At 45.7% G+C, this 21576-nt stretch overlaps 1 protein-coding gene across 2 annotated transcripts; it reads left to right on the top strand.

The window, feature by feature from the left end:
* The first annotated feature begins 10934 nt into the window (after positions 1-10934).
* LOC118076417 (glycine-rich protein 1) lies at positions 10935-20521 on the top strand. 2 transcript variants are annotated; one of them, XM_060269652.1, is made up of 5 exons: positions 10935-11268; positions 12405-12458; positions 13096-13170; positions 17219-18477; positions 20386-20521. In XM_060269652.1, the coding sequence occupies exons 4-5, from the start codon at positions 17302-17304 to the stop codon at positions 20416-20418; spliced, it is 1209 nt and encodes a 402-aa protein (XP_060125635.1). In that variant the 5' UTR covers positions 10935-11268; positions 12405-12458; positions 13096-13170; positions 17219-17301; the 3' UTR covers positions 20419-20521. The 2 variants fall into 2 exon arrangements, with proteins under 2 accessions (XP_060125635.1, XP_060125636.1); XM_060269653.1 differs by lacking the exons at positions 10935-11268; positions 12405-12458; positions 13096-13170 and having other exon boundaries at positions 17040-18477.
* Positions 20522-21576: the final 1055 nt, after the last annotated feature.

The raw sequence follows: 21576 nt of genomic DNA, 5'->3' as shown, positions 1-21576 counted from the left end.
CCCATCAGCTAGTTAAAATCACAAAATATGCAGCAAGGGAAGCATGGGAATACCAGCTGTTAGACCTTTTATAATATGCCATTGTGAGTTCCAAAATAGTCCACCCCATCATAGAAAAATGCAAGGATGGTAAGTTAAAAATGGTTTACTTACAAACTCTTCAAAGGTCAGGTTCATGTGCTTTTCTATACATGTCAGAAAACACAGGCGATACAACTTGGCTTAGTTTCAGAGTTGAAAGTTCTATTGGTATACAGTAGATAGAACACAATAATGGCTTGTTAGAGCCATGCGGTCTGAGCTCTCTTTACATGCTGAGCTTCTTGGGTAGACTGAGAGAGAACAGTAGGCCTGATTACCTGGTTCCTCCCAAGGTAAGTCCAGCAGGACAGCTTACTCTATGGTTTTAACCCCTGCATGTATTAGTTCAACTTAAAATCTCTTTCCTGCAGGGAAAACCTGCAGTTTAGTGCTGAATTGGAGCAAACGGCAATTGGATTTTCCCAGTATTGGGAAGCTTTTAATGTCTGGTGCATTGTATATTATTTTATATTCTGTTGCACGCCGCCCAGGGTGGCTGGGGCAACCCAGTCAGATGGGAGGGGTACAAGTAATGAACTGTTGTTGTTCCAATTTATTGCAAAGGAACAGGTTTTCTGGCCGGAGAAAAGGCAAAACTGCTCAAAATTGTGCCTCGAATGCACAGAACAAGGGGGAAAAGCAATCGGAGAAGCAGAAGCGTGGACAAGCCCTCAAACAGGGGCCTCTCTCATAGTCCTACCTGGGACTTTCTGCCCACCAAACAGATGCTCTGCCACTGAGACACAGCACCTCTCCACTCAGCGCTACAACAGGAAAGGAACATGCCCTCTCAGGGTTCTACGAAGCCCAAAGTATTTTAGGTTGTGAACACCATCCGGGGCAGTGTTCTGGCTGAACACATAAACCTTGTAAATCCTTGTCTGTTTATGCTTTTCCTGAATGTTTCCTCCTTCTTTGTTGCTCTATGCCAGGGACAAGAGTGAATCATACGCCTCTTTTTAAAACTTGGATTACGTTGTTCCCCTACCCCCACCCGCAAATTCTGGAGAGCGGGACTGTGTAGGAAGCGTTTATAGCCTTGGGAAGGTGGGGTGAGTGGGGAGGGTTTTTTTGAGACATAAACAGTCTAGGACTCAACGCACAAGGTCATACTGCATTGGGTTTGAGCACGCTCACAAACATGTGCGCCATTCATGCACAGAAACCCACCAAGCCTTGATTTAGATCCCGGATGAGTACACGTTCATGTAACACTCAAAAGCTTTTCTCTCGCACACATGCAACACAGGGAATCCATCATCAGAGTCAGGTATTTTTTTAAAAAAATGTTGACTTAAAGCAACTGAGGGGCTCTGATTTTCATTAGAGCAGCAGCAGCAGCAACCAGAGAAATGAGGGACAGTTAAATTAATGCTGGCTATGTGCCAGCATTTCCTTATCAAAATTAAAGACTCCCATAGCTAGGGATGGACAAAGTTGACAGTTATGGTTTCTCCTTTTGACAATCTGTATTTTCACATCTGTTTGCGAATTTGCTTTTTAAGAATTCCTTGTGAATATTCATTAGCATCTCAGTGCAGTTTTTCCTAATATGCATTGTTTTTATATTCAATTTTGCCTAATATACACATTTTCTTTTGCAAAGTAATCTTAAGAACATAAAAACCACCTGCTGGACCAGGCCAATGGCGAATCTAGTCCAGCATCCTTTCTCACAGTGGCCAACGAGGTGCCTGTGCAAAGCCCTCAAACAGGACCTGAGTGCAAGAACACTATCCCCACCCCCCACCCCATGATTTCCAGCAACTGGTATTGAGAATCATTACCACCTCCAACCAAGGAGGCAGAGCATAGCTATCATGACTAGTAGCCATTGATTGCCTTCTCCTCCATGAATTTGTCAAATCCTCATTTAAAGCCATTCTAAGTTGGTGGCCATAACTTCCTCCTGTGGAAATGAGTTCCATAGTTTGACTATGCTCTACATTAAGAAGTATTCTTTTGCATTTCAATGCACACTTTATCCCAATATATGCATCTTTTTACACATCAGTTAGCTGGAGATCCTGCATTATGCAATTCAGAGAGCTGTGAATTTTGATGGAGGGTTGTGTTCCGGTTCACAAATTGTTTCATATCAGTGTGAATCTGGTAAAAGTAAAGGTAAAGGGACCCCTGAACATTAGGTCCAGTCGTGACCAACTCTGGGGTTGCGGCACTCATCTCGCGTTATTGGCCGAGGGAGCTGGCGTACAGCTTCCAGGTCATGTGGCCAGCATGACAAAGCCGCTTCTGGCGAACCAGAGCAGCGCACGGAAACACCGTTTACCTTCCCGTCGGAGCGGTACCTATTTATCTACTTGCACTTTGACATGCTTTCGAACTGCTTAAGTTGGCAGGAGCTGGGAGCGAGCAACGGGAGCTCACCCCATCGCGGGGATTCGAACCGCTGACCTTCTGATTGGCAAGCCCTAGGCTCAGTGGTTTAACCCACAGCGCCACCCACTGAATCTGGTAGGTTAGCCTTTGAAAACTACAGTGGTACCTATGGCTACAAATGCTTCAGGTTATGAACTCCGCTAACCCAGAAGTAGGTCTCCTGGCTGCAAACTTTTCCCCGGGATGCAAACAGAAAATGTGTGCCGAAGACACGCGCACAGTGGGAGGCCCCATTAGCAAAAGCCTGCCTCAGGATAAGAATGGTTTCAGCTTAAGAACGAATTAAGTTTGTAACCAGAGGTACCACTGTAATCCAATTTCTGTCCCATCCTTACCGGCAGCTGATTCAAATATGATTGTGTGCGTACCCCACGCAGTTCCTCTCAACATCTAATTGCAAGTCTCCCATAATGTTATTTTAGCCTTCACGCATAGGCCACCCCGGCCAAGCCTTATTTGCAGCAGGACTTAAGAGATCATTCTTTATTACATTTTTATCCTCCCTTTCCTCCAGAGCTGTGGAGATAGCCCACATGCTGATCCTTCCTCTCCTTTTAACCTCCCACTAACAACCCTGCGAGGCAGGTTAGGCTGTTGTGGGACAGCAACTTGGGCCAAGGCCAGCCAGTAAATTTCCTGGTTGGGGTGGAATTAAATTAAGGAGAGGCAAAAGACAAAAGAAAGTACTTCACACAGTGTGTATAGTTCAACTTCCCCCTGTTCTGTGATGTGAGGGATAAGTAGCCACCATTTTGGAAATCAATCCTCTTCATAAAGCAAATCTGTTTGTGTGTTTGCCTTTAAAAAAAAAAAAAGAAGGCTTCATTGAGCAAATTCACTTGGAGGCGTCTAAATTGGTTTGTTGGCATTAGCAGAGCATTCCCATGCTTCATTCATAGGGTTTTTTGTTTTCTTTTCCTTGCTTCTTTCATATCGAGTTTCCCCCCCTCTCACCCAGCTGAGTCTTCCAGTAAAATTAGGAAGACAGCTGTTTGCCAGGAATGTAAAAGTCTAATTCCCAAGGGCAGCTTGCCATCCGTAAACAGATTCAGGATTTTTTCCTTGATCACATGGAAACATGAATTGGAAGAGGACTTGATCAAAAGGGATAAATGACTATTTCTTTCTGCATTCTGCATTGGAGAGAATTTTTCAAAACAATCCCTGGAACTGAGAGTGTTGTATCTATGCAGTGGGGCTGCCATATGTCTGGGACTTAAAAAACAACAACAACTCAACAAGTTTGGGGTGTCCTGGTTTTTACTCTTCGAAGTATGGCAACCCTCGAAGTCAGCACAGGCTGGGGGGGGGGTGGAAGCCCAAGGCCCCAATCAGCTGCATGAGTAAGAGGACCCCAAATTAATAGGATGCAGTAATGCTTCTAAGTAACAGTTCCATAGCCTTCAAGTGTCCCGATTTTCCAGGGAGAATCCCAGAATGACAAAAGCCATCCTGGTTTCTGATTTTACCCTGGAATATACCCATTTCCCCCTCCAGAGTGGCAATTTTGTCCCAATAATCATGCAAATAAAGACCGCTTTTTATAACTCCACATACACATTCTATATTTACACTATATTTGTGGTCCGGATGATGCTCTTATTTTTAGCCTGGCAGTGCTGGCACTAGAGGATCAAGGAATGCAGAAAATGTTGCCAACTGGGCAAGCAAGCCACAAGCAGGTGGCATACAAAGCCGCTTTGATTCTCCGTCCTCTCCCTGACTCAAAACAACTCTGTTTAGCTTGTGTGTGTTTGCTACCAATATATCAAGTCTGAATTAGCTTCGTTCTCTCACTGGGGCAATAAAGCTGTGACTGGGCTAAATGTCGCCTCAGTCTGCAGAGGGCAGTTCAAATTACGGATCAACATCCCTGCACATAGAAGACAAGCATGTCAACACTAATTAAGTGTCAGTGTTGCACTCTACCCCAATCTCTGCATGGTATGAGATTCCGGGTACTAACCCAGGGTTCAGTTTCCTTGGAAAGAGGGCCATAGGAGACTGTGGTGTCTTTATGATATATGGTTACAGGTAGGTAGATCTACAGCAAACCTTTTTAGAACTAAAATATCCACCTGATGAAGTTAAACAACAGATCAACAGAGCCAGACAGATACCTAGAGAGAACCTGCTGCAAGACAGACCCAAAAAAGAAAATAACAGAACACCACTAGTCATCACATTCAGCTCCCAAGCTAAAACAGTACAACGCATCATCAGAGATCTACAGCCTCTCCTGGACAATGACAGCTCCCTTTCTCAAGCTCTGGGAGGAAGACCTTTCATTGCCTACAGACAGCCACCCAATCTTAAACAACTCCTCACCCACAATAATACAACCACCAGACTTAACATGGACACTGGTACCAGAGCCTGCAATAAACCCAGATGCCAACTTTGCTGCCACATACATCCGGACAACATCATTACTGGCCCCAACAACATCCAACATACCATCTCAGGACTATTTAATTGCTCATCTTCTAACATTGTGTATGCCATCAAATGCCAACAGTGCCCTTCAGCTCTCTATATTGGACAAACAGGCCAAACCCTACGCCAAAGGATAAATGGACATAAATCTGACATCAGGAACCAGAAGACAGAAAAACCAGTAGGAGAACACTTCAATCTCCCAGGACATTCTATACAAGATCTCAAAGTAGCTGTCTTACTACAAAAGAATTTAAGAAATAGACTGGAAAGAGAAGTTGCTGAATTGCAACTTATCACCAAGCTCAAAACCATGGAGGGACCTGGTTTGAACAGAGATATCGGATTCTTATCTCATTATACATGATAAGCGATCTTCAGCCATCTCAACCCTTGCTTTTTCATGCAAAACCATTTGCAGTCGTTTGCGGTCATCAACAGCTATCAGTCAGTCAATCACCCATTTCCACCACCCTTCTGAGTGATCCCCCCTCCCCATCCCCACCCCTCCCCACCCCTTCTCTACATAAGTGCCTGGAAACTTCCATTTCACTGTATCTGAAGAAGTGTGCATGCACACGAAAGCTCATACCAAAATAAAAACTTAGTTGGTCTTTAAGGTGCTACTGAAGGAATTTTTATTTATTTATTTTTTTATGATATATGGTTTATTTGCACCTGAGATTGGATGTATGATGGAGGGGCTCAGAGCATTAACACCCCAGAAAGTATTGCTTCTCCCACAGTCACAGCCTTGGATTCAAGCAGAAATCAACCATGGTTCTCACTCTCTGACTTCTGCCTACTTTTGGCTCAGCTCTCTCAAAAACACTGACTTTTGTCTTTCTCACTACCAACTAGGTGAGGGAGGGGCTGGTACAAAATCAAATCAAATCAAAGTTTATTAAATGGTCACAGACCAAAACTACTCGTACAGCTATTCAACAGGATAACACAGAAATAAACAGAGGACAAATTTAATACAAATTTGGCCCCAACAACACTTTAAAATAAGGACGTGGCTAAAAACAACAACACTTCCTTTCTTATGCTAAGGATCCCTACTTAAGGCCATTAACTCACCAAGAAACTTGCATGGCTCCTTCAACAATGGAATCCCCCAAACTCACAACACTATTGTTGGCATCCACTTGTCTTGAGAGACAATGGAGTGCATCTCTGGGGGTGAAGTCAGCTGTGTTAGCAGTGACTTGGGGTACAAGCCTGGGCAGTGTGTATGGAGGTCCAGGGCTGCCCAGACAACAAGACGGACAACATCATGAATGTGGTCCAAAGGAAATCAGAGCAATGTGTTTGGCACCAGCTTGGCTGGAGTTGCCAGAAGGTGCCATACTGTCGTAAGGACTCCACTCCAGATTTTGTAGGGTTTACTCCTTAGCCTTTTATTTTCCCCAAAGACATCCCACAAGGCAGCAGAAGTTTAGGATCAGAGTACTGTATTTCTTTTCCCAGATGGGCTACCTGCCCTAGCTGATGAGTCCCATCTCCAGCTTCCTTCTAGGGTGAATACTGCTAGTACAACACTATATTTTAAAAAATAAAATATGCATTTTATAATTTTGATGTTTTAATGGTGTTTTATGGGATTCCCGCCCCTCCGCCCCTGCTGATTTTATTCTAATATGTTACCTACCGCCTTGATATGTTTTTGTGAAAGTTCAGATTATAAATTCATGAAGAATTGTGATGATGTTCTAATCGGGAAAGACCTGGAAAGTCTAGTGTGAAGGAAGGTGGCATTCCAAAAATTCTTTCAGTGGGTTGTGCCATCGCCTCTTACAGAAGTTCCTTGTTCACTTGTTACCCATCTATGAAGGAAACTTCTGTTCGGTACCTGTTTTCCTTGGTCAAAAAGCCAGAGGGGCTTTGGCGACCATCAGATTGGGGGCCCCACACATGCAGACCCAGGCACATATTTCTTCAGGATTGACTGAAGCAGAGCCAATCTCACCCACCTCAGATGGACGGATGTTTATACGCCCTTCATTAAAATTATGAACGTCAAGTGCTGGAGGTTTTACAAACAAGATTCCATTTGAGTGTCTTGTTCTGCAACTCAGACAGTCCGGAAAGGAGTCAGAACTAACGGCTGGTGCTAAAACTTCATTAGTTTGTCCTTTTCCATCCCCCTGGCAGCCAAAAAGGGGCATGAAATTTCTACCACACCCTTTCTGTGCAAATTAGGCTGCGTAGACAGGCCGTGCTGCTTGCTTGAAGTACATTTAAAGCACACAAACACCCCCAAAATTATGGAAACGGTTGTTTTTAAGGCAGTTGTAGCACTACTAGGGGTAGACTATTAGGGGTAAACTTAAACCCAGGGTTCTACTTTTGGGAGGGTGATTTAAATGTATGGTGTATATGCAGCCTTAAAATTCTGGTGCCCTGTCTTTATCCAACCCTTCCCTGAATACTGTTCCAGCATTTCCTACAAGATGGACATGGTTGTAACCTGTTGTGCAGCTGAAGGAGCCAGAGACAAACTATTGTAATTTTTACCTTTGCAGAGTAGGCTAGTTTCTACACATAAGGCTCTTCCGCACTTGCACTTGAATCAGAACAAACAGATTGACGTTTGTTCTGATTGAGCGGTAAAGAGCAGGTTTTCCTGGGGAAAGAGGTGGGGCAAATGTAAAGCTGCTCAGACCCATCATGCCTAGAAACCATGAAACGTGTAGAAGTGTGGACAAGCCCTTAATCACACACCCTTCTCTATCTTCTACCCAGGCAAGCAAGAGGCATTGTTGGAGTTCCAGCCAGGAAAAAAACACTTAAAGGGGGAGTGAAGCTAAGCCAGTGTGGTGAGTGACCTGGGGAGACTCCCAAGGGCCAGAGAGAGAGAGATTATTGCATATATTAATATTGTGCAGTTTGAAGCAACTGGATGCATGGAAACAGAGTCCTTTTGGAATGAAGCATTAACCAGAGCCATGAAAATATTATTCAGAGTTTACTTGCATAACTTTCTTTAAAACATAACAAAAACCAGAAAATGATACATCCATACAGTTCCATATCTTGTGCATACCCAGCACAGGCAGAGTGTATTTTCAGAAATAACTTTAAACTAGGGTTGCCATATGTCAAAAAGTGAAAATCCAGATATAAAAGTTGTACAGCTTTCTTTTCCCCCAACTTGGGGGGGGGGGAGGAAATGAAGGTATTTTTGAGGGCATTCACCAAAATCTACACTTCCGACATGGGTTGCCATACGTCCTGATTTTCCCAGACACTTCAACAATTTTTGCCCGGACACCATTTCCGACAGCACATGGCCTGGAGCTGTTTACAGAGAAGAGAAGAGAAGAGAAGAGAAGAGAAGAGGAGAGGAGAGGAGAGGAGAGGAGAGGAGAGGAGAGGAGAGGAGAGGAGAGGAGAGGAGAGGAGAGGAGAGGAGAGAAGAGAAGAGAAGAGAAGAGAAGAGAAGAGAAGAGGAGAGGAGAGGAGAGGAGAGGAGAGGAGAGGAGAGGAGAGAAGAGAAGAGAAGAGAAGAGAAGAGAAGAGAAGAGAAGAGAAGAGAAGAGAAGAGAAGAGAAGAGAAGAGAAGAGAAGAGAAGCTACGGTATTTACTTCAGAAGAGTCTTACACATTTTTACTCAGCAGAGTCTAAAAGCACCAAAACGGCGATTTGCAATTCAATAATTGCCTGACCTAAGGTTGCTCACTCATGCTGTTAGCTAGCTAGAGAACAACAACCAGACGGTGCTCTTCTAACATAGCCCCCATGGAAAATCCCCATGTGAAAGCCTTTCACCAATGCACATTTAACCATTGTAAATTAAACCAATTATGTTGTTGTTTAGTTGTTTAGTCGTGTCCGACTCTTCGTGACCCCCATGGACCAGAGCACGCCAGGCACTCCTGTCTTGCACTGCCTCCCGCAGTTTGGTCAAACTCATGTTCGTAGCTTCGAGAACACTGCCCAACCATCTTGTCCTCTGTCGTCCCCTTCTCCTAGTTCCCTCCATCTTTCCCAACATCAGGGTCTTTTCCAAGGATTCTTCTCTTCTCATGAGGTGGCCAAAGTATTGGAGCCTCAGCTTCACGATCTGTCCTTCCAGTGAGCACTCAGGGCTGATTTCCTTAAGAATGGATAGGTTTGACCTTCTTGCAGTCCATGGGACTCTCAAGAGTCTCCTCCAGCACCATAATTCAAAAGCATCAATTATTCGGCGATCAGCCTTCTTTATGGTCCAGCTCTCACTTCCATACATCACTACTGGGAAAACCTTAGCTTTAACTATACCAATTATACTTAACAGATATTCCCCTCACAGAGCTGAACTTTCCCAGAGTATTTTGACCATCAGGGGACTCTGGAAATGTGAGGGTAATGGGGGTTTCCTAACAACTCTCAGCACCCTTAACAAACTACCACTCCCAGAATTATTATTATTATTATTATTTTGATGGGGAAGGGGGGAGCCACGATTGTCTAAAGCAGTATCCTAGCGCTTTAAATGTGTGGTGTCAATGTGGCCTTTGTCATGTCTGTGGACAGAGAGAACAGTCAAGAAGGTTGCTTAGGAACGTGAATTCTGAGGCCTAGGAGGGTCTCCGGTGCCGCCATCTTCTGACGCTCTCGCATATCCCCCCAAGCCCTTTTAGCCCCCTTGACCAAGAGTCTCAGGAAGGTCCTCCCAGTTTGGCGCAAGACCTCCAAGGACCAATTGAAGGCTCTTGCTTCATTTCTCCCCATCCAGCCAGATGGGGAGCAAACAGCAGAAACCCGCAGCCGTATCTGCACCCGAGTTGCTCAAAGTGAAGATCATCTACTGGTGAGGCGGGGAGAAGTGTGCGCATCGATCGGTCAGTCCCCAGGTCTGACCGCAAGAGGATGTGCTCCTCTGTTACCCACTGCCACTATACAGCAAGCACGGCAAGAGTGGTCGGGCAAGGACCCGGAGACCACAGTTCGAATCCCCTCTCGGCTATGCAGCTCAATCAGGGTCCTTGAGGGCCAGTCACTGTCTCACAGCCCAACCTACCTCACAGGGGTGTTGTGAGGGTAAAATGGGGGAGCGGTGAGGACCATGTACTTGAGCTCTTTAGAGGAAATGTGGGGTATATTAACTTGGGCACCCACAGGCAAATGGGGGGGGGAGTGGGGCAAAATAAAGCACTAAAAGTTTGATAGCGGGAGCAGGATAATTTACCGTATATTCCGGCGTATAAGACTACTGGGCGTATAAGACGACCCCCAACTTTTCCAGTTAAAATATAGAGTTTGGAATATACTCGCCGTATAAGAAATGTGACCCGGCGTATAAGATTACCCCCGACTTTTGAGAAGATTTTCCTGGGTTAAAAAGTAGTCTTATACGCAGGAATACACAGTATAGCAAGGCAAGTCGTACCTGTACATTTTGCCTCGTAGCTCAGGTGCTACAAATGCTGAAAATGTACTATTTTCTTTTTTTAAAAAAATTAAAAATCTGCAAATGTGGAGATTATGGTTTATCAGGAGGGGGGGCAACTGCCCCTCATTCCCCCCCCTCTCAGATACCCATGGATATAAATGTAATCTATACTGTTTTGAGTTTGGGGGGAGGCAGGCTGTATGCCTGAGCCCCTTTTAATTCTTAGATCCAAGAAGGATTCAAATTGCTGAATTAACTAGGCAAGGGCTATAATGGCCCCCTAAGTATGGGTCCTTAAGGTAACAAAGGAAGCAGCTCTGTGCCAGAAAATGAATGGATAAGCGCCCTGCCCCCCAATTGCCTGGAAGTTAATAAAACAAAAGGCCTAAGAGGTGTGTGAGCTTAGAAGCTATGGTAGGTGGAGGAAGCCACAGATAAAGAGAAAGAGACAGGCATGTTTGGTTTCTGTTTGAATCCACGGCTTTAGCTATAAGAGAAACAAGATCCTCTTGGGGTGTTAATAATGACTCAGGTGGTATATAGGTGTAAATAAACCATAAATCATAAAGACACTACAGCCTCCGCTGTCCCTCATTCCAAGGAAACCTGTTCAGAGATTGGGGTGGTGTGCAATAATACTGCATATTTTGGAAAGTTGTTTGTTATCTTTGGTTAAAATACATTTTAACCAATTTTTGCATGATGCGGCTCCTAAGATCAAGGCGCAAGTTTCTGTCTGTGTTGTAATTGGGCACCATTTTGAATCAAGGTTGCAGACGGAACTTTTCAAACCTGCACTTGTTTCAAAACCGTGCTGGTTCTTTTGGTTTCCTAGAATTCCTCAGCCAATCTGGGTATGAGGCTGCTGGTAATAAAATGAATAGAATCATAAAACGCTGGCAACCTTACAAACAAACCGTTTGTTTTTGTTTTGTTTTGTTTTAGAGCCGAATGAGGGTACAAAAGTCGGGTAAGTGTCCCCTGCAGGAGAGCTATTCTTCCTCCCAAATACCCCCCTACCCACTTATTTTGCCCTGAGTACCCCACCACTACTGAATCACCCAATTCATGCCCTTTGTGTTTTCATAGTCCCCTTCAAATCTTGTGATTCTCTGAATACCAGTTTCTGGGGAGAGCTGCTTGCAGGCTTCCCTGAGGCATCTAGCGGGCCATTGTGAGAATCTGACCCAGCCTGATCCCGATTTGGCCTGATCCTGCAGGGCTCTGAATACCAAAAAGTTAGGGGAGAGTTGCTATCATACTCAGGTCCTGCGTGTGGGCTCCCTTCCCATTGGGGCATTGGCCACTGTGAGAACAGGATGCTGACTAGATGAGCCTTTGGACTGAACCGGCAGCCAGGCTTTTATGTTCTTAAATACCCCTCCTTTCTAAACCCCAATGTTGAGAGGTGCAGTGAGGAGGCGTAGGGCACATAGTGCTGCTTCCCCAACAGGATGTGGGATTAGGCCTCTGCCTGCCGCCTTGCTTTGAAAGAAAGAAAAAGAGCCGACTACATTTGTTGTGATGTGGGGTTCGTGATTTCAGCTCTTTTGACATAATATGCTGGAGACAGTTCTCTGGTAACACTTCTTTATTAAAGCAAACAAAACTGAGCTCTGAGGAGAGGAAAGTTCAGGGCCATCTTAAGTATATTTGGCGCCCTGGCGCCGTGGTGCGACGGATCCCTCCCGGGCAGGCGGAGCTGCACGGCCGGCGGGCCCGGCGCACAGCGCGGCTGCCGGGGGTGCAGCTCCGTGACGGGTGGGTGGGCGCAGCTGCGCAGCGCCCCCCTTGCGGGCGGGCGCCCTGGCACCACCCTGTCTGGCCTTAGGGCCGGCCCTGGGAAAGCTACATTTATAGGGACAGGGGACTAGCTAGAAAGGGATACATTTTGGAGGGAACAATATCAAGCAATCACCGTGCTGCCTTTTGGAGGAAACCAATAAGACAGAGGATCCAAATACAGCAGCTTACCAATAGTAGCTGTACCTTCTGGAACCAAAAGGCAGTTACTTTACCCTAATGCAAATACAGACAATAGTTATACAGATATAAAATCCTTTGACTCAATACACAACAACATTCTTCTGTGATTCACCTCTCTAGTTCTTGCAGATTAAAAGGCTCCTGGAAAAATGCTTCCCGAACATGCTGGAAATTGTAAGTGATGTGCCTCTGGGGGTGGGACCAGGGGACACACCTGGGGGATAGGAGGGAGTTTGGATGCGTCGCGGTACCCTCCACACCATACATTTAAAGTTCTGTACATGACTTCCTCAAAAGGTTTGTGGAGCTACAATTCCCAGCACCCTTAAAAAAACCTGCAGTTCCCAAGACCCTCTGGGGGAAGCCAAGTGCTTTTATTGTGCCCTAAAGGTATGGTGTTGGCGTGACCTTGAATAGTGATCTTTGGTGTGAGCACAGGAATGTTTATTCTATTTATGCCATGCCCAGGTGCCCAGGGTGGCATCGTTTTCCCTCACGCACTGTCACCCTCACAACGACCCTGTGAGGTAGGATAGGCTGAGTGTGAGTGACAGGCCCCATTACATGCTCACACACAATGACCCTGTGCAGTAGGTTAACCCGAGACAGTGACCGGCCTCACCCCACCCCATTTTAAGTGTACAAAAACCCTGTAAGGTAGGTTAGGGTGAGAGGGAGTCGTGGGCGCAAGTGCACACCCAATTTTATTCTCATAATGACTGTGTGTGGTCGATGAAAGTGACAGGCCCAAAGCCTTCCTCCCAGTTTTTCCTCTTTCTTTCCTTCTCTTCTTTTCCTGACTCCTCTCCAGGTTGGGGAAGTTGGTGGTCAAGGTGCCTTTGAGGTGCTTCTTCCAGCATCCGGTCAGGTTTTGCACTCGAAGACGGTAAGTACCACCAAAATGGGCTCTCTGATTTGGCACACGCACCTGGTATACACTGTGCATTTAAAGCTCCCCCCTAAGAATCCTGGGAACAGTAGTTTGTTATTTATATTATGTATTCTATTCTATTCTATTCTGTTATTTTCTAAATTTCTATACCGCTTTATATTTTTAAGAAAAACCTCAAAGCAGCTTGCAGCATATTAAATCAATAAATCAATAAAACATAAATAAAACAATCTGAAGAAAGTCAAATATAGAGTATACTAGGGGTCAGCAAACTTTTTCAGCAGGGGGCCGGTCCACTGTCCCTCAGACCTTGTGGGGGGCCGGACTATTTTTTTTGGAGGGGGGGGAATGAACCAATTCCTATGCCCCACAAATAACCCAGATATGCATTTTGAATAAAAGCACACATTCTACTCATGTAAAACACCAGGCAGGCGCCACAAATAACCCAGAGATGCATTTTAAATAAAAGCACACATTCTACTCATGTAAAAACATGCTGATTCCCAGACCGTCTGCAGGCCGGATTTAGAAGGCGATTGGGCCGGATCCGGCCCCCAGGCCTTAGTTTGCCTACCCATGGAGTATACAGTCAAAGCAACATAACACAAAACTAAAATATTATCTTAAAGATTTCAAAATAAAACATTAAAAAGGAGGTTAACTACAGAATACATATTTAACATAGATTATAGATCAGGGGGTTCATAGCTCTGTGAGGGATAAGCTACAGTTCCCAGGATTATTGGGCAGGGCAAGAAATGTGCATTAACAAACGAATGCTTTGTACGCGACCGTACTAACACATCCACATAACATGTTTCTGGAGTTCCTGGAGAATATGACAGCATATGGGTTTGATTCTGCTGTAAGTCGCAAAAACCTACAACCTACAGACAGTGGTACGCCCAGGAATCAATATACAGTGAACCCACAACTTACACACATTTAACTTGTGTGCCTTCAGCTTTGCGTGTGTGGCAAAAAATAAAAATTAAGAAAGGGCAGAAAGTGGGGGGTTCCAGGAAAAAATGACTTGGCAATCCTACTCACCTTTGAACCCAATATATTTTGACAATATGTGGTTTTTGGCTTTAGGCAAGATCCCCAGAATGTAAATTGTGGGCTTGCTGTGCAAAATTGGGGGTCCCTTCCCTTGACTGAATAATAGATTTATAGAATCGTAGAATTGGAAGGGACCCTGAGGATCATTTAGTCCAACGCCTTGCAATGCAGGAATCGAAAGCACCCATGGCCTATGACCATATGACTCCTGCTCCCTTCCAGAGTTGCCAGCTGGGATGTTCTGCCTGCCTTCTATAGTACAGTACATTTCTATGAGATACGGTAGCTGAACACTTAGCGCTGAGGTGCCCCCTAGTGCCCATACCTCTCCCAACGTTTGAAAAAGCCCAAATAAGAAAAGAGTGTTTCCAGGTACCACTTCCAGATGGGAGGTTGTTGTTGGAATCATTGCTGCTCTTGTATGCAGGTATTTCACAGGATCTAGAATGATGCTCTCATCATGAAAATGCCAACCTGTACTCTTCTTCTTCTTTTCTACGAATAATAATAATAATAATAATAATAATAATAATAATAATAATAATAATTTATTATTTATACCCCGCCCATCTGGCCGGGTTCCCCCAGCCACTCTGGGCGGCTTCCAACAAAACAGAAATTCTAAAATACAGGAATCCATCAGACATTAAAATACAGAAATCCATCAAACATTAAAAGCTTCCCTAAACAGGGCTGCCTTGAGATGCCTTCTAAAGGTCTGGTAATTGTTGTTCTCTTTGACCTCTAGTGGGAGGGCATTCCACAGGGTGGGTGCCACTACCGAGAAGGCCCTCTACCTGGTTCCCTGTAACTTGGCTTCTCGTAGTGAGGGAACCGCCAGAAGGCCCTCGGTGCTGGACCTCAGTGTCCGGGCAGAACGATGGGGGAGGAGACACTCCTGCAGGTATACCGGACCGAGGTCGTTTAGGGCTTTAAAGGTCAACACCAACACTTTGAATTGTGCTCGGAAACATACTGGGAGCCAATGTAGGTCTTTCAGGACCGGTGTTATGTGGTCTCTGGATTTATCATTACTCTTTCTTGTTAGTTAAACAATTTCATTTTTATGTAATATACACCCACCCACCTACACCACCATATCATAAAATATCTGGGCAATGTGCAGCAATATATATGTACAATGATACATCAAACACCATGAAAAAAGTACAAAATAACCATTTAAATGACTGGCCAGTTAGCCTGCTGGCGTAAAAAAAGAGACCATCTATATTTCTGTATTGCAGGGGGGTTGACTAGATGGTCCTTGGTGTCCCTTCCAACTCTACAATTCTATGATATACCTGTTTAACAGCTCCCCTTGGCTTACCTTCCCCTACTTAGCATCACCGGGGTGACTGTCCCACGTCTCTCCTTTCTTTTCCTGGCCCAGACACTCGCTTCCCTTAACCCACATCTACTCACAATCATACAACACAGACAAAGAAAGGCAGATTCATCCATCCCAGCCAGAGACCACCCCACCTCTCACCTGGGGCTTTGCCTCCGCTTCCCCTTGCCTCTCACCCAAGGAGACACACTACCACTCGCCAGTACAGACTCTCACCCTGAAAGGGTCAAGTGGCTTTGCCCTGCAGTTATCCGTGTACACACCACTGGTCTCTTAACCCGAGGAGCCCCGAATGAGCCTCAATTTTGCAATGTTTTCATGCAGGACCTCACCTCTGACCTGAGCTATCCAGCAGCTCACATTTGGCAAAGTGCAATGGTTTAGGGAGGAGCTCCTCTTTGATCGCAGATGGTTTTGTGTGGGAGAGACTGGCTCAGTTTCTTAGGGAGTTTCGCTCCATTTGTCAACCCGACTCCATAGCAAACACCAACAAAACCAATTGGTTTTCTATTAGCTTGCGATTGAAAAATTAATAAATATTGGCTCCCTGGAAGGGGCTGGCGGGGTCTAGGGGTAAAACTTGAGAGGCCTAAGTAAGAGCTAGGGTGAATTCTGGTAACCCAGGATTTATATGCAAGTCCTCAGACCTGAGCTTTACAACAACTCAGGTTCAGAAAGTGTAGAGATGTTGCTAACTAGACACTTAAAGGACTGGGGGCACCAAGCCCACACTACAAATTGCAAAAATACATAGGGTTCCTCTGTGCAAATGTAAACAGCAGGTGACCAGGTTTCCACTAGGGCTGCACTTTGCATAGTGGTCGGTTGCTGTGCAAGCAAAGTAAAATAAATATATAAAGTTTTAAAAATGAGGGAGGGGCAGGAAAGCCCTTTGGGCCACCCCCTGACGACACCCTTAGAAAACTGCACATCTTAATTCAGTTTGCAGAGGAACTGAAATTGTGGGAGAGGAGCTCCTGTGTAGTTTAGCAGCGTCTTGCTAATCTGATTGGTTCATGTGACTGCGCTCTTGAGAATTGATAGCCGTACCCCCACACAAAGAAAACTAAAGGAAGGAGGGATCACTTTCCATGTTGCATCCATTCTTTCCAGTTTTTACTCTTCTGGACATAAAAAAAAAATCAAAAACTTTCCTAACCACTCTTTGGGTTGTATTATCCGATGCTAGTCCTGCTCAGAGAAAGCCAATTGAAATGAATGAACCTAAGTCCAACCTGTTCATTAACGTCAATACGGCTATGCTGAGTGGGACTAGCATGGGATAGAAGCCTTTGTCCCAAGTTGCTTCATCCTTGCAACACCCCTGTGAGGCAGGTTAGTCTAAGTGGAAATGCCTGGGCACTGAACCCAGTCTCCGCAGTCATCACATTCTGACACTACAACTCAAGGATGGGGGAACCTGAAGCCCTCCAGATGTTGCTGGACATTAACTTCCATCAGCTTCTGCTGACTGAGGCTGATGGGAGCTGAAGTCCAACAACACCCAGAGGGCCACTGGGTCCCCCTCCCTTCTGCTCTAACCACTGTGAAGCCTTGCCCTGCGGGGCTGTTCTGCAAAAGTCAAAAGAGGGACTAGTAAGGCGTCTCCTTTCCCTTCCCTTTAAGAATGGCGATGGATTTGTGGACAGCAATGATAAGGTGAAAATAATCTGCACCGGCATCAGAGCGAACCTGAAGACCAAGAGCAAATGGAACCCCACAAAAGAATTAGAATCGTTCTCAATTGTGGGTGCGCAGTCGTCGGTAGAAAGCCAAGGGATCGGCAAATCAGAAACCAAACCATCACTGCAGCTGGCTCCAGGACAACCGTCCACAGTGGTGCAGGTGCAAGAACGGCGATCAGTACCGAAGCCGAAGTTGGAACAACCGCCAACGGTCAAACAGATCATGCAGGTGCAAAAAGGCTGATCAGCACCGGGGCCGGCATTTGGACAACCATTAATGGTGGAACGGATACCGGAGATGCCAAGAGGCTGATCAGCACCGAGGCCACCGTTTGTACAACAGCCAACGGTGGAAGAGATGCTGGAGGCGCAAGAGAGCTGGTCACCACTGAAGTTGGAGTGCGGACAGCCGTCAACGGTGGAATGGATACCGGAGATACCAAAAAGCTGATCAGCACCAAGACCACTGTTTGTACAACAGTCAACAGTGGAACGCATGCTGGAGGTGCCAAAAGAGTGAGCAGCACCCAAGGCGGCATTTGCACAACCATTAATGGTGGAACGGATGCCGGAGATGTCAAAAAGCTGATCAGCACCAAGACCGCTGTTTGTACAACAGTCATCGGTGGAACGCGTGCTGGAGGTGCCAAAAGGGTCAACATCACCAAAGGCGGTACCGGTATTTCGACAACCATTAATGGTGGAACGGATGCCGGAGATGCCAAAAGGCTGATCAGCACCAAGACCGCCGTTTGTAAAACAGTCATCGGTGGAACGCATGCTGGAGGTGCCAAAAGGGTCAACAGTACTGAAGCCGGAGTTCGGACAACCATTCTCGGTGGAACGGACGCTGCCGGTGCAAAAAGGGCGACCAGCAGCACCAAAGCAGGCACCGAAGCAACCATTAACGGTGCAACGGATGCTGGAGGTGCAAGAACAGCAATCAGCATCAAAGCCGGCATCGGAACAACTGTTAGCGGCGGAACAAATGCTACAGGTGCAAGAACAGCAGTCAGCATCAAATCCAGCGTCGGAAAGATCATTCACAGTGGAACAAATGCTGCAGGAGCAAGATCAGCAGCCAGCATCAAATCCAGCATCGGGACAAGTGTTATCGTTGGAACAAATGCTGCAGGAGCAAGAATCAGCGAACGACGAAGCCCCCATTCCAGGGAGGCGCAAATTCATCAAGACGACCAGGTATTAGGGTGCTGGGGGATTGGTAGAGTCTTGAAGTGATGGGCATAAATATTTGCTTGGGGAGGCCAAATTGGGCTCGCGGCCCGGGGTTCACCCCCACCCCGTTTTAGACAAAGGATGAGAAGCCTCAGACCAGGCATCTCTGGCTGACCCTTGAGCCGCACTCCCTCCTCAGGCACACCACTTCTCTCCAGGTCACACCCCTAACTGATACTCCTCTTTTTCACTCATACAGGACGGAATCAAAACATTAAAACTCTGCCACTTGGCTAAATGCCAGTAGCAGTTCTTTGCACTTTGCTTTAAATGTTTTGAAATGTATTGACCAATTTAGAGTTCCTCCTGACATCCTTCTTATTGTGCATTCATGATTATTTGTGCTCATGATGGTGTCGGGGCAGTTATACACAACCCCACTTTCAGTACTTGTTTGTGCCTACAAAGGTTTTGGGGTGGACACGCTTCCAATCTGCCCATGCCTTGAAACTTCCTGCTAAAATCTTGCAACTTCTCAAGCACTCTTTCTCCACTCTCCATAACAGCATAAGAAGAGTCCCACTGTATCAGGCCAGTGGCTCATCTAATCCATCACCTTGTTCTCGCAGTGGCCAACCAGGTGCCCCAATGGGAACAAGACCTCAGCACAAGAACACTCTCCCCTTTTGTAGTGTCCAGCACCTGACATTCAGAGGCCTAGTGCCTCTTGACAGTGGAGGGATAATAGTCAACACAGCTAGTGATTGATAGGCAGTGGCATAGTGTGGACTGCCAGTGCCCATACAGAACATGCATGTGCATTGAACTTCCTAATGGCCTCTGCGTCACCCAGGAGCTTACAGCCGCAGAGATTAAAAAAAATAAGAGTTATTTCGTTGTCTGGAGAGGTCACTTCTTCGTTTGCATGGAGAAGCTATTTTAAACAGTCCAGCAACGGAATTGCATAGCCGAACTGAGGTAGCACCAGGTGTTGAAATCCTGCGCCACTAACAAATTTTGCATGCAGGGCAACCGCCCCTGTGGCCCCCCCCCACGCTACGCCACTGTGGATAGCCTTATCTTCCACCATCAGATCAGATCCAGCAGTATAGTGGGCCCCTGTTCAGGCCAAGATGAGAGGGCATCTCATGCCACACAGCTCTTCCCTTACATTGGCTGCAAAGAGGTGTCACTCAGAGGTGAATCTGAAGTTCTCTCTTTCCACGCAGCTGTCCAATATACACTTTGCTGCCTTCTTTGCCTCAGTCCAGCCTCTCACTCTTTCCTTCTGCTTTTAGGGGGGGGGAACCCCTCCAGAAGTAAAGAAAATAGTGGTGGGTGGGTCCGCCTCTGGCCCACTCATTTAAGCGATTGCTGTTCTAGGACGGCCAAATGGCTTGTGCCAACCACACCTTGCACAACTGTGGAACAACTTCTGCCCCCCCCCCAAATTCTGCAGCATCGAGTTGCGAGTACTAGGCTGGCCAAACCTGCCAATCTGAATTTCTCAGTTTTCCTAAGTTTGGTTCTCCACATTTCCACATCAGTTTGCTATTTTGTTTTGTTTTTAAGCCCTATTGAAAATTCATCAGCCTCTTAGTGTGAATTCCTCTTAATTTGCATTCTTTGGGTATGCAGTGCACATTTTTTGCAAAGCGATTTCCCCTGTTGCACTGCATTTGTGCCTTTTATAGTCACTGATACACGCATCTTTATGCACACGCTACCCTGGTGTATTCACATTACTTGGCTGGGGAACTGCACTGCAAAATGCAGAAATTTTTAAGGGTGGCTGTGTTTTAGTTCACGTATTGTTCCAGGAAGTGCAAATTACATAGATCTGCAAGCTGATTCAAATTTATCCTACATCCCTCCCCGAGTACCCCTTTCCTAGGTGGGTGCCCTGCTGATCCGCTTTCCTTCTTCCTTCAGGAAGTGAAGGTGCCATTGGAGAGCAGATTATGACGGTATTGTCCGAAAAGGTGGAGTGACCTTGGGCGATCCTTGATAACCCCCTGCCCTCCTCAGCTAGTATCCCTCACCTAGCTGGCAATAATATTAATAAAAATTTGGAAAATCTATAGGATTGTATTATCTTTGCTTTATCAGGGTGTGGGGGGGAGTGGGGAGGTAATCATTCCATCCTGTTACAATCCTGGGAATCAGGTATTAGAAACACCAGTCCCACATTCATTTTTTTCTCCTATTTGCCCTGTTTGCAGCTTACATTATAGCAGAGATGGTGGCATCAGAACTCGGCACACGAAGGTGGGAAGTGGGGTGGAGAGTCCTTGGGTGGTATCCAACTAAATCATAGGGATGGGGAAATCTGTGAGTTTTGGTTTATCTTAGTTTCCCATTTTTCCAGTCGTAAATTCAGTTATCCACATTTCCACTTTGGTTTGTGAACATTTTTATAATGCCACCAGCATTTTAGTGCAGATTTTGCAAAGCATTTCCTCCATGTTATTTCCACAAACAAATGCATTTTTAATGCTCACTTTGCTGCAAAAGAGAGGCGTGGATTTCAAAGGACTGCTGTGTTTCAATTTTCCCTCCTCGGAATAGACCCTACCTCTGAAACCAATGCCCATGATTCTGCATGCAATAAAGGAGGATTCTGTGGCCTATATAAATATTTCATTCATATTGGGTGGACTTCTCTTGATTTGCATAATTCACTTTGTAAATTGTATCATGAGGGCTAGAAACTTGCATCTAAAAGAAAAAATGCTGAGATTCCCAGGAACCTCAGCATCGCGCCCACTCATTGTTTGAAGGACATGGATGATGTTTGGCAGTGGAAGAGACTATCATGGAAGGTGGTAGACTCTCCTTCGTTGCAGGTTTTTAAACTGAGATTGATGGCTATTTAGCTGTGGCACCTGCATTGCAAGGGATTGGACTAGATGATTCTTTTTTTGGGGGGGGGGAGGACTCCCTTCCAATTCTACAATTATATGATTCTCTGAAATTGAAGCTGCTGTGCCTTCCCAGTGCCTCCCTCTGCTATTGTTAAATGCACAAATCAAGCAATTTGTTAGAAGTTTGTTCGGAGATGCTGTATATATTAAACACTAAATCACCAAGAGGCACAGCCCCCCGCATTGTTTCTTGTTGCTT

The sequence above is a fragment of the Zootoca vivipara genome, chromosome 17 (assembly GCF_963506605.1).
Source record: "Zootoca vivipara chromosome 17, rZooViv1.1, whole genome shotgun sequence".
NCBI lineage: Eukaryota > Metazoa > Chordata > Lepidosauria > Squamata > Lacertidae > Zootoca > Zootoca vivipara.
The sequence above is the reverse complement of the archived record's forward strand: the minus strand, read 5'-3'. Positions and strand labels throughout refer to the sequence as shown.

Coding starts and splice junctions, on each gene's coding strand:
- LOC118076417 (XM_060269652.1), top strand. CDS start 17,302: ATGGAACCCCACAAAAGAATTAGAATCGTTCTCAATTGTGGGTGCGCA. Junction 18,478..20,385: donor AAATTCATCAAGACGACCAG/GTATTAGGGTGC, acceptor TTCTTCCTTCAG/GAAGTGAAGGTGCCATTGGA.